Source organism: Asparagus officinalis, chromosome 5 (assembly GCF_001876935.1).
Source record: "Asparagus officinalis chromosome 5, Aspof.V1, whole genome shotgun sequence".
Classification (NCBI taxonomy): Eukaryota; Viridiplantae; Streptophyta; class Magnoliopsida; order Asparagales; family Asparagaceae; genus Asparagus; species Asparagus officinalis.
Genome location: NC_033798.1, coordinates 65519006 through 65531867, shown reverse-complemented (window position 1 = coordinate 65531867; position 12862 = coordinate 65519006). Strand labels below are relative to the sequence as shown.

General features: G+C 38.1%; 1 protein-coding gene across 1 annotated transcript; it reads right to left on the bottom strand.

The window, feature by feature from the left end:
* Nucleotides 5360–11583, bottom strand: LOC109843680 (uncharacterized protein At2g39795, mitochondrial-like). The gene is made up of 3 exons (XM_020412632.1): nucleotides 11234–11583; nucleotides 6619–6962; nucleotides 5360–5959 (listed from the first exon to the last, which is right to left on the bottom strand). Exons 1-3 carry the CDS (start codon nucleotides 11522–11524, stop codon nucleotides 5800–5802), a joined length of 795 nt encoding a protein of 264 aa, XP_020268221.1. The 5' UTR covers nucleotides 11525–11583; the 3' UTR covers nucleotides 5360–5799.

Here is a 12862-nt window from a genome sequence, read left to right as displayed (position 1 = left end):
AACTTCTTGATAACTCATCATACTGAGGGGAATAGTATGGCTAGCCCGATTCAAATGGTAATCGGTAAAGGCAAATCAAATATGTTGATAGCTGAGGGTTTGCTAAAATCCTAATTGGCGATCTTTAGCAGCGACTGAATAATTCAATCTCGCCGAGTTCGATTAGAAGGTGCCTCGTTCCATCTGAACAATGATAATTTTGTAGGTCTTCATATCCAAAGTATTCCAGACCACATGCGACCTGATTCAGGTCTGAAAACTTTGGACGGGTCTTGTAAGCAATAAAATTTATTTTTATCCCTGCACAACAACTTAGAATAAACAAAAGAGCTTAAGGGTCCATCTCTGGAAAGGCAGGTCGACTCCCCGAGATTCCACCCGACTCAGGCCGACTCCCCAAAGAGTCCATCCCCCCAGACGACCTGAAGGGCCGACTCCTCGAAGATTCTAGCCTCCCTCGTCGACTCGAAGTGGCGAAAACCCCCTCGTCGACTTGAAGGGGGTGTCAGTCCGCACTTCGAAGACCAAGTGGCCGAGACCCTCTAGTCGACTCGAAGGGCAGTGTCAGTCCGCACTTTGAAGACCAAGTGGTCGAGACCCCCTCATCGACTTGAAGGGCGGAGACCCTCTCGTCGACTCAAAGTGGTGGAGACCCCGTCGTCGATTCGAACGGTGGTGTCAGACCGCACTTCGAAGACCAAGTGGACGAGACCCCCTCGTCGACTCGAAGGACAGAGACCCCCTCGTCGACTCGAAGTGGTAGAGACCCCCTCGTTGACTCGAAGGGCGGTGTCAGTTCGCACGTCGAAGACCAAGTGGTCGAGACCCCCTCGTCGACTTGAAGGGTGATGCTAGTCAGCACTTCGAAGACCAAGTGTATGAGACCCCCTTGTCGACTCAGAGGGCGGTGTCAGTCCGCACGTCAAAGACCAAGTGGCCGAGACCCCCTCGTCGACTCGAAGGGAGGTGCCAGTCAGCACTTTGAAGACCAAGTGGCCGAGACCCCCCTTGTCAACTCGGAGGGCGGTTTCAGTCAGCACTTCAAAGACTAAGTGGTTGAGACCCCCTTGTCGACTCGAAGGGCGGTGTTAATCTCCCATTCGAAGTTGACTCGCTAAGATCTTAGGACGACACCCCTTCGTGTTGACTCAAATGGCGGTGTCAGTCTCCCGCTCGAAGTTGACTCGCCAAGAGACCTCCGGACGACACCCATTCGTGTCTACTCGAAGGGCGGTGTCAGTCTCCCTCCCGAAATCAACTCGCCAGCATGAGTCGGACTCGCCTGTTTTATGAGCTCGCCCTCGCTTGTCTGCTTGAGTCGTCCACATGAATTGAGCCTGCCTGTTTGGCTGACTCGCCAGCACGAATCGATTGAAGATGACTCGACTAAGGACGACTCTCCAGCACGAGTTTGGCCTTGCATGATTGTTGAGCTCGCCCGCTTGAGCTAAAGCTCACCTGTAGGGTCGAGCTCACCTGAGACGTGAGCTCGCCTAAAGGCCAAGCTCACCTAACAGCCCCAAGCTCGCCAGCATGCTACCCACTTGGGGTATAGGAACAGTCATATCAGTGGTCATATCCCACAAATCAAGGGGGAGAGCATGGTGCTCCTCACCTAGGCATGGACATTGATGGCTACAAGAATAGGCGGCTGACAGGACCACCAAGGTGGTCACATCCAGCAGCTAGGGCGGCTGGTGCTCCTCACCCCTACTAGTGATCAAATCCCCAAATCAAGGGATGGTCCATACTATCCCTTGCCTATTTAAAGCTACATTGGACCAACGTTTAAGGAGTTGATTGGCTGCTTGGTTTTAGCTAGCTAATCATCCGACTTCTGAAGGTTGAACCTTGGCTCATTTGCTAAAGGCTCCCTTATTGAAGTAGACTCGATCTGAACTCTCAAATTTGAAATCTCTTAGTAGACTCGATCTGAACTCTCAGATTTGAGGCTCATAGCTCTTTGCAGACTAGATCTGAACTCTCAGATTTGAGGCTCATAGCTCTTTGCAGACTCGTCTAAACTCTCAGACTTGAGGCTCTTAGGTGCTTTGCAAAGCTCTTGCATAGCAGCTCTCTTCAAGCAGTCGGCCGACAAGCGCAAGCACTTGTTTGGCCTCGGGTAGACTTGAACCCAATCACACCGGAGTTTTTACTGAGTACTGAATCTCCAGTTGTGACTTCAATCGTATAGTCCAAGGGAAGCAAACTCGACACAAGTATCGAGGGAGGCGCCCTATAGCTACCGAAGAACTCACGTTAAACATGAAGGGTCTTCCTGTCTCCTCTGTTGTAAAACATTAATTATTAGTTTGTAATAAACCACTCTTATAAACACAAATGACCCCTCGTCGGGAAGTTAATTTTTTACACCTAACAGATGTCTTCTTTAGTTTTTGTATCAATGAAGACAAATTTTATCTTTTTCTCATCCCACTGTCTCAGTACGTGCTTGAAAGTAGGAAGATCAAGACCAAGAGGTCCAAAATGAATGTAGTGTTTGAATACACTATCTTCATAGGCCTCCCAGTGTCTTTGCCCCATATGTTGTACTAAAGTATGCATGAATTCATAGTACGCAGTGAAGCTGGAAGTAGGTCGCGACTCAGATATGGACTTTGCATTTTGTCTACAAAGCAAAACCACAAGACATAATTAGTTTAAAAATAATCTGTAACTATAACAATTATGATGTAAATTTAACAAAGAAATTATAAACTTAATAACAAATCTAAAAGCTTCACAATCAAAGCATATCCTCAACAACCAATCAATAACCTTGACAATAAAAGCATAACCCTAACAACTAACAGTTCACAAGTTAACAGTAACATTCACAACTAATAGCCACAAGTAAACAGTAACATCCACAATTAACAGCCACCCGTTAACGGTAACCTTCACAACTAACAGTCGTATGTAAAAAGTAACCTTCACAACAGACTCATAAGCTTAATAACTAACAGGACACATGTCACAACTGAATAGTAACATTCACAACAGATCAATAACCTTAACAACTAATGCATAACCTTAATAATTAATAAATTTTCTTAACAACTACAAGCTAACATTCACAACTTAACAGTATCATTCACAATTAACACATCATGCAACATCATAAACAACTAAATTTTGTGGTAAAAATTACTTTTTTGTGCTGTCGTATGCGTCTCCTTAGGTCTTCTCTGTAGATCCAGGAGTGCTCTAGAGGCGTCGTCGGTGTCGGTGTTGCCCTCTAGAATTATGCGCTGGACTAGCTTCTTGGGTTGAGCTGGACTTGTGTGATGGGAATAACTGGCTGTGATGTCCTCTAGAACATCAGCAATTGATGTGCCAGTTTCAGTCCACTCTACTGTGCTGGAAGGTCTTTTTGAGACGACGCACTGTGACGCGTCGTCTCTGTCGATTTCAGCGAAGTTGTCGTCTTCGCTGAAATCGACAGAGACAACTGCTTTGGGAGTTGACTTGCCGGTCATGTTTTCGATTAAGAGTAGGATTATGCTCTCGAGTGGATTGATTTAAGATTAGGGTTTTGCAATGGGGATTGTCGGTTCGCTTGGACAGAAGAGAGATGAGATGGCACGATTGACGATGAATGATATTGATAAATAGGAGGCGGTTAAATCAAAGGACATTTTGGGAAAAGATTTTTATTTTTAAATGTCGGGTCACGTGGGGAAGAGTTTTGGGGGCTAAAGGAATATTTGAACTGTTATGGTGGCTTTGGGATTGTCAAAAAAGTCTTTGGGGGGGGGATACTTGTAATGGTTTTGGGGGCTAGAAGCAATTTTTTCTTAATTTTATTTGGGATTTGAATTAGTTACTAAATATATTAACAAATATATAGTAATTGATTATAAATTGATTTTTCTATATCTAAATATTTAATTTTTCTATAATTAATTTTTTTAAAAACCTAAATGAAGGGATTTTATTTTATTTGTGATTTAAATTAGTTACTAAAGATATTGTCAAAGATATTCTAATTGATTATAAATTAGTTTTTTATATATCTAAATATCTAATTATAAATTGATCTTTTTTCTATATATGAATATCTGATTTGAATTAGTTACTAAAGATATTGCATAAGATATTCTAAAAATTCAAAAACACCTAAATATATTTTCAAAAATATATTATAATTGTTTTAATATTTTTAAAAACCAAAAAAGATTGTAATTTTTAATTGATGTAATAATTTAAAATATGAAAATATATTTTAGTTGCTATAATATTTTTTAAAACTAAATATATATTTATTGTGAAAATTTTAATATTATTTTAATTACAAAAATATTATAAATAATTAAAAATATTTTTTCACAACTATCTAAAAATATTATAAAGTCCAAAGCAAATTTTAGAAATTAGTAAAATAAAAATTTCCAATTATATAAAAAATTTAAAAAATTCAAATTGTAATTAAATGAGTGCCATGTCCATGAGAGTTATCTGTCTTGGGTTCCATGGTAGGATTGACTGCAAATCTTTGACAAATTATAACCCCTATTTTGCACTTGGACATGTTGGGGCAGGGGCGAATCCAGAAACTTTAGCCACTGGGGGCAAGACTATAAGTTAACTAATATATGATATTTTTACCAAAATACCAGTGACACCATTACTAACTATGAGTGTCTATTTTAAAAAATCTGGGAGCCTAGGCGATCAACGGGGAAATCAGTGCAAGAAAAAATTGATACATGTGTTTAATACTAAACTAGCATATTGACATATGCAAATGCATGTGCAAGGAAGAGTAAGTTTTTATCTAAACAATTCTCCGCCCCTCATGTCAATTATATTAATTATGATTTAATGTATATACACGGGATTTCTTAAAAAAAAAGTGCATGTGCATAGTGTAAATGTTTAAAATAATAAAATAAGTATTAAAATACATACTTTAACCATGATTTTCATATAAAAATAAATGTAAAATACTATTTTTAATAAATGACTGGCAAAACTATTTACAAAATTGTGTATGTAATTATAGTAAACATATTATTGTACACTTCTACATATAAGCTAATCTAATTTGAATCCATTTTAGTAAAGAAGTGTAATTAGTCATTAAAGTAGTAGGATGCTGAACAACCACTAAGTTGGGGCAAAAATAGAAATAAGATATTCAGAAAGCTGTGCTCTCTTGTAGAGTTGGAGCAAATTTAATGATTGAGGTGATATTTACACACTCATTTAGAAATTTACAAATAACGTAAGAATAGCTACATTGGAGTGGAGGGAGTATAGAAGTAAAAACTGTGTGTTTAACAATAAGCCTTGTGGATTGCTAATGAATGTTTGAACAATATTGGTCTGAAACAATTTAAGCAATAGAAAGAACAAGAGAAGCTGAAATATCAAACCACACGTTTACGGTCAGTGCAGGCAACAATCAGGCACGAGCCTAGAGATCCAATCTGGAGGAGAAAGGCACCAGATTCAACGATTAGAGAAACACAGGAAGTTCAGGGCCGACATTTAATAGAAACTAGAGTGCACATTCATGGAAAACTCGGATCATAAAGTCATACAAACAACCACTAACTCGTAACCGATGGTTGATGTAGACAATCATTTCGATGCATGACAAGGGAGGGGAAGAGAAAGAAAACTATATCATTTCCCAAAACATATGCTTTCTACCTCATCCAACTTACTGATGATGAGCAACCTTTAATCAACAAGAAAACCGATGACAATTTGCAAAATTCACGTCCTTCAGATTGCATGTTAGCAGAATTATCTATTCAACTTCTCAAATGGGAACGCAGGTGCGACTCTTCCTCACTTCTCAATGAACTCCTTCAGGTTCTTCAACCAGACTAGATACTCTCTGTCATCCTTGGTCATCATGTATTCACGCAAGAATTCATACAGCGACGGTTTGATGCCCCTTGCTGCCAGGTATTTGCGGAGAGCCCTCTGCAAACTTTCATCCAAGTCTCTGTTTGCAAACACAGCAGAACATGAGAATGAATCAAATATTCACATCCAAAGAATTACACCGCAAAAAGATAGCAAGTGGCGGAGCTCTTTTAAGGGAGGCAAAGAAAAGAAGAGAATGATGTGTTTCTTTTTTCCCCCTTTTTTCTCACTTTGCTTAATTTCTATATAATGTTAACAATATAGGCCAAGTCTAAAGAATTATTTGAAGTAGTTTTCATAAAATCTACCCCGTATGATACGTATTTTCTGCATGGAAACTACCAATTGAAATTCCAAAACTGCAGGAAATCAATGCCATTGATGTTGACAGCTTCGAAATATGGCCCAAACTAACCTTAAAAATAGGAGGGAAGAAGGTAGTGTAGAAGATACACAAAGTACACAAAGACAACATTGTATACTTATCATGCTGCATGATAAGTATCCCTAGCGGTACATGGTACTTTATTTTAATTAAAAGGTCCATATTAGTTGTGTTATTAAAAAAACCATGTTCATGCTAGTTTGTAAGATATATGCAACTAAGTTACTAAATTCACGTTTTTGTTCAAATTTGAATTTGAAAACAAACTATTCATATTAATCGGCCAGAAGAAAAATTCATATACAATGACCTTTCAACATACTCAGCAGATACAAAGAAATTGAGGAACTTACGAGAATTCAGGTCCATGGTAAGCTCCTTCATCCTCAGAAGCCTCAGCCTTCTTCATCGCCATGCTTTCAATCTCAACGTCCTTAGAGTCGAGATTGCAACAGAACTCCAAGATTGAGCCAGCACCTTTGTCAATTGATATAACCATAGAGATGTTTGGCTGAAGAGCATCACTAGTCTTTTCCCCCTCATTGTCGTCTTCATCATCATCCTCCTCCTCCTCTTCAAAATTCATGAAAACAGAGACTTGAATGGTCTCACCGTCAAATTGCCGTTTAAGAATGATTGACTGGTCACCAGGATTATCAATAATCTCAAATGGGGAATCTTTTGGCAATATGGCTCCCTGTGAAAAGGATGTCCAAACTGAATCACCATGGCTGATTATGAGTAAAAATTTTACATACGATAGGCAAATGCCGAACAGCAACTATGAAATCACTTATGCTGAATCTGAATCGATGGTTTTTTTTCAATGTGTACTTTCCTTGGATTAGATATTTTACCAAACCATAAATTGATGTTTTCAAACTACCAAAAGTACAACAAACAAAACGGACAATTTCAATGTTTCCAATGTCAAAAACTAGGAAGCAGTTCACAAACAATATTGTGATATGATCTTTATAAACAAAGTTAACATCTTTTAGTTATAATCAAATTAAATTAATGCCTTGGCTAAATGAAGAAAAGACCATTGTATAAGCAAACAGAAAGCTGCGTACAAATAAAAAGAAGGGAATATTGCAGGAACAGGGAACATATACAATTGGAATTATAAATAGTTCAGTTGTTTCGAGCATTTTCTATCATCACATGCCTAGAAATATAACTAGTTCTGAAAAATAATTAGAAGCATGGAATAGTTTTTCATAGAGGGAAATACTATGATTAAATTAACTCCAGATCTCACCAACCTGAAAGCAGTGCAAGCAAAATTTCCTAAAACATAAAAGGATATTCTTAACTTGAGTGAAACATTCCATCTTCCATCAGTACTGCAAATTGTGTTTCTTCCCGAGTAAAATTTTTTGCTTCGACTAATTTTTGCTTTTAACCATTATTTTGGACACAAAGAAAAAGGCAAAAACACAAGGCACGTAAAAGTGCAATGTCAAACATTGTCCTGAGTAGAGAATTATAGTCATATTCTGAAAGAACAACAATATGAAATTAAAAAAAAGAATTTAAGAAAAGTTATGAAATGCACTGCTCCTATCATGTTAAATAAGAAAAATTCATTTTGTCATAAATTCAACAATGATGCAAAAATCCCCCAAACACTATATTTTTTCCATTCAACTGAGAAAATTTTAGAGCCTCGAAATTCACAAATTCATCCATGATAAAAACAAAAGATCTACAGAGTATACGGTATGATTTTCCAGAATGATTATAACATTAGGTAATTATTATGAAATTACCCTCAATTTTGGTCACTTAGTACGAAACCCCCTAACGTTATCATTTCATCACTTAGTACAAAACCCCCTAACGTTATAATTTCAATACAAAACCTCTTGCTGTTTAAAAAAAACTGTTAAAATCTACTTATATTCTAAAATTACCCTCTTCTTCTTCCTCTCAACATATTTTCCTTGCTCTCCTTTCAGTTTTCTCTAGAAGAAAAATATAACTAAAAAATTGAGAATTACACCAGAAAAGACAGAGACTAAACTCACAGGATTTCAAAGTTTACCCCTTTCTTTGACTGAGTTTTCTTCATCAGGAATCGATTTTTTTTTTGTAGAAGGATAGATTTTTCATTACCGATATATGAAATGTAACTACAAACATGTAAGCACAAGAAAACTCCAAAGAATACTATACAAAACTATAAACCTCAATTACAAAAAAACAAAACAAATATAAAAACTTCACTATATCTCTTCACCAGCAAGGCTAGCTCAGGCTGGATCTATACAAAAACTTTAAACTTTCATTACCATTTCCATAAGCAAAGGAATTTGGTGTAAACACAGCTCAGTCAAGAATCAGTGCTGCTTGGGTTTGGTGTGAAAAGAGGGGAAATGAGGTATGTCAACGCTTGTCGAAAGAAGAGCAGCATAATTGAAGTGTATTTGAGAGAACAAAACAAAAAAGTAAGTGAGTTTTTAACGGTTTCTTTAACGGCAAGGGGTTTTGCAATAAAAAATAACATAGGGGGTTTCTTAACAAGTGGCCGAACTTGAAGGAGCTTTCATAATAATTAAATTATAACACTGAAAAGGATGCCAAGTCAACATTACTTAAATGCTAGTGTACAAATAACAAAGCATTCATCAGAGTGTCACCAAGATAAAATAACAAAGAGAAATTCTAACAAAAATAATAATGTTTTTAGACTTGGAACACATAAAGGGAACCTTCTGAAAAAGGTGACACGGTATATAACCGCTTAAAAATCATTATCCCAGTTTTGACCAATCAATCCTAACTTACAAGCTACTTAAGCCCCTCAAAAAGGTTCTAAGAAACCACCTGCCCTTCCCCCCAAACAACCCTCAGAATAAAAATTATTATTCTTCAACATAAAAACTTGGTGGGAATCTTTCGATGAGCGTCTGTTCAAGATAAACAAAGAACATACAAGACGAGATTTCAACAAAAGTAAGTAAATGCTAAGACTACTTTCACGATTCCATTTCAACTAGGCTAAGCTTCTGACTGGATAAAGGCATGATTCACTTTAACAGCTACATACTGGAAGATAATAACATAATCTCCATGTATAATCAAACAAAAAAATCATGAATTTGTACAGAAGAACAATTTGACGAGTCACAAAATGTATTAGCATATGGAGTATAACATGCATGATGCATCTCATCGCAACTTGTCCACTTATTAGCTTCTAATAATAGTCACACAAATTCTGTCACTTCATCATAACTGCTACGTAGATCCAATACACCACAGGGCTGTGGGATTGCAGTATTAGCTCTAAATTTTTATGATCTCATTTGAAGTAAAAAGGTTAGCATCGACTCATGGATCATCTTACTGACCACAGTGGCTTAGTATATGTAAGTAGGATTTCTAATTACAATGAATAAATATCTAAAACTGTATCAAAAAAGTGGGCAGAAAATTTGCTTATCTTTAATTAGAATCAAATCTTTCAGTCTGTTAACATACATAGTTAAAACAATTGAATTTCACCAAGTACCAAGTCTTCTAGGAAATTAAGAAAAATCATGATGTGTACCTCTTTGGTCATCCCATACTCAAATCAATCAGAAGAACCCAATAGTAGTAGTAGTAGTAGTAGTAATAACAGCAAGTACACATTCATCTTGGCGACCCCTTGCCCTGATAAAAGTGCCTCATTCAAGGGGGAAAATTAAATCATATTAAAAACATCCAGGTTCATGCTCGATAAAGAATGCAGCGTAGTTGCAAAAAACAACAAATAAGAGAAAAAAAGACCTGACTTAAGTCATCTCCCATTCTAATATTCTATAAAAGAACCATCTAGAAGAAAATAACAAACGAAACCTCTTTAATATGCATCTAGATTGCTACTCTACAACAAATGCAGTAAAACAGATTGCAGACCAGACAACGAAAAATCCAAATCAGATCAACAAGTCTCACTCATGCCTAGGAAAAAAAGTACCCCCTGCCAAATAAATCTATCTTCTAGGATAAAAAGCTATTAAATAACATAAAAGCATCACCAGTCCTACTCCATGATGAATATGCAACAAAAAATTAAACAAAAACCCAGACATTTAAAATCCAAACAATTCTAAATCAAACCTCAACCCCTCATAGTGATTAAAAAAATGCCCTTCACTGGAATACAATCTTAAATCAAGTCCCTAAAGATCAGTTTCACTACACCAAAACTATGAAGTTCAAGGCCTGAAAATTTTCGACTAATTTTAATTACACTCAAGCAAACATACTATACCAGCGAAATGCGTTATAACCAAAGATCAATGCATGTTTTATACTCAAGAACTAAAACGTGCTATAATTAAGGGCCAGCACATTTGCTATAATATAGGAATGATTATAAATCAAGACTAATTGACTTGTATCATTCCTCGTACACGACATGCGCTAACCCTAAATTATGAGAGATGTGTTAAACCTTGATTGTAGTAATAAAATATGAGTTTAGGTTTGAAGCCATGAAAAAGGATGCTCAGATCATCGAGTACCTATCAATCATCGCCATTGCTTTAAAAATTTTGCATAGTGGTAGGGGCTTCCGACATATTCAATTCAAATCCCACAGGACAAACGTTGTAAACAAATTATAAGAAACGTACTTCGCCATGTAAAATGATTTTGACATCAGTCCATGAAAATAAAGCTCAACCTGCAGGCACATGTAAGGGTATAAAATTACAATCCTCGACACCCACTAAAACTCAATAGTTTTGGTGTAGTTTTTGGGCCTTTAATGGCGTGAAAAGTAATTATGCATATCCTTAAATGCATAAAAATTGAACAAAACGTCAGATCGCCAGAACCCCCAAATGATTAACACAGATATCAAATCATGATACCAGCGGTCACAAATAACCATCCGGATTCGTACTTCACAAAATTAAAATACATAAAAATGGGGAAGCCCAAAACCCAACGGGTTATCGGGTATTATACCTGACTGGGCTCCTCGTCCGCTTCCTGAGCGCACTCAATCTCGTCGTCGAGAACGCTCAAGAGGTTGTCATCAGCGCGCTTGATCTTATCCTCAGCGTTCGCCGGCTTAGATGAGGCGAATCGGACCGAGAACGGAGAGAGAGTCCTGGTTAGGGTTAGGGTTTGCGGGGTCAAAACCCTAGGAGCGACGAGAGAAGACGGTGATAAGGTGGGCAGCGAAGAGAAATGGCGGAGCTTGGAGGCGGAGCGAAGGGATTTGCGAACGACGAAGGAAGCCATGGAGGAAGACATTTCTTCGTTTCCGAGGGCTTAGGATGAGGAGGTGGGAGCTAGGGTTCAGGGTTTATGGGAAGAAAGAGGAGGTTTTATATCGGGACCGATAAATCTTGGGCTTATAGGTATGGGCTTTTGGTAATGGCCCATGTGCGTAAGGGTCCAGTTTTCCACGCAGTATAGTGCTCCGAGTCCCAATAATGGGGTAAATTTCACAAAAGTGAAACCAGCGACTCAAGAAACCTCCCTCTGAACGTTCAAAATTTTCTAGCGAATCCTATACGTATAAGGGTGTGTTTGTTTGAAGAAAAAAAAAGCAAGAAAGAGTGGAAAGGCATGGTTTATTGACAGTAAAGATTTTGAGGGTATAATTCTTCCTATTGTTGTGTTTGTTTCAAAAAACAAATGATTCTTAGAAGTAGAGAACAGGACGGGTTTTTGGTGGAAATGAGATCTCAGCCGAATGGCTGGAAGTGGGAATGAAATAGGTGAAAAGTGGGAGAGATAATATTAAATTATTAATGATGGGATAGATGAAGCGGGTATCATTTGGTTTCATCTCCTCATTCGCGTCATCCGTCCCTTTCTCTCTCTTGTTCTTCATCAGAGAAAATGGGGGAAACCCCTAGATTTCTATCATCAACTCCGCTTCCTCTCTCTCATAATATGAATGGTGCTGGATGTGGCTGTTGATATTAGGTTTAGTCTCACATTGGTTATGAGAGGACACATCACTCTTCTCTACTTGTATATATATAGGTGTACACATACAATACTTTAATTAAGGGAAATTTATCCCAAAGCTCTCTCTCTCTCTCTCTCTCTCTCTCTCTCTCTCTCTCTCTCTCTCTCTCTCTCTCTCTCACTCATCATGGTATCAGAGCGAGGTTATCTTTTTGCCAAATTTTGGCCTCGCTGCATTGCGGCCTCTTCGTTGTCGCCTCCGTGCTTGCCACATCACGGCCTCCATGACAGCCGTCTCTCTGCCTCACACGAATGACATCACCATTTCAGATTCAGTAACGACATCACAGTTTCAAGCCGTCTCTCAGCTTCTTTTTTTAGCCGTCTCTCGGCTTCTTTTTTAGCGGTCTCTCGGCATTAAATGAACGGCATCACAATCAGTAACGACATCGCCATTTCAATCTATCTCGACGTCTTAACGTCTCAATATCGGTGTTGATCTTTCATGGGTGGGACTCCCTTATATTGTCACTTAGTTGTGGGCCTTCCACATTTGTGTTACACTTAAGTAGGTCTTCCCTGTTAGACCCTAAGGTCGCTATGAAAGAACCTCAGCTTCTCAATGATCAAAGTGATTGGGTGGGGTGGTCCACCATTGTCACAAATGCCTTG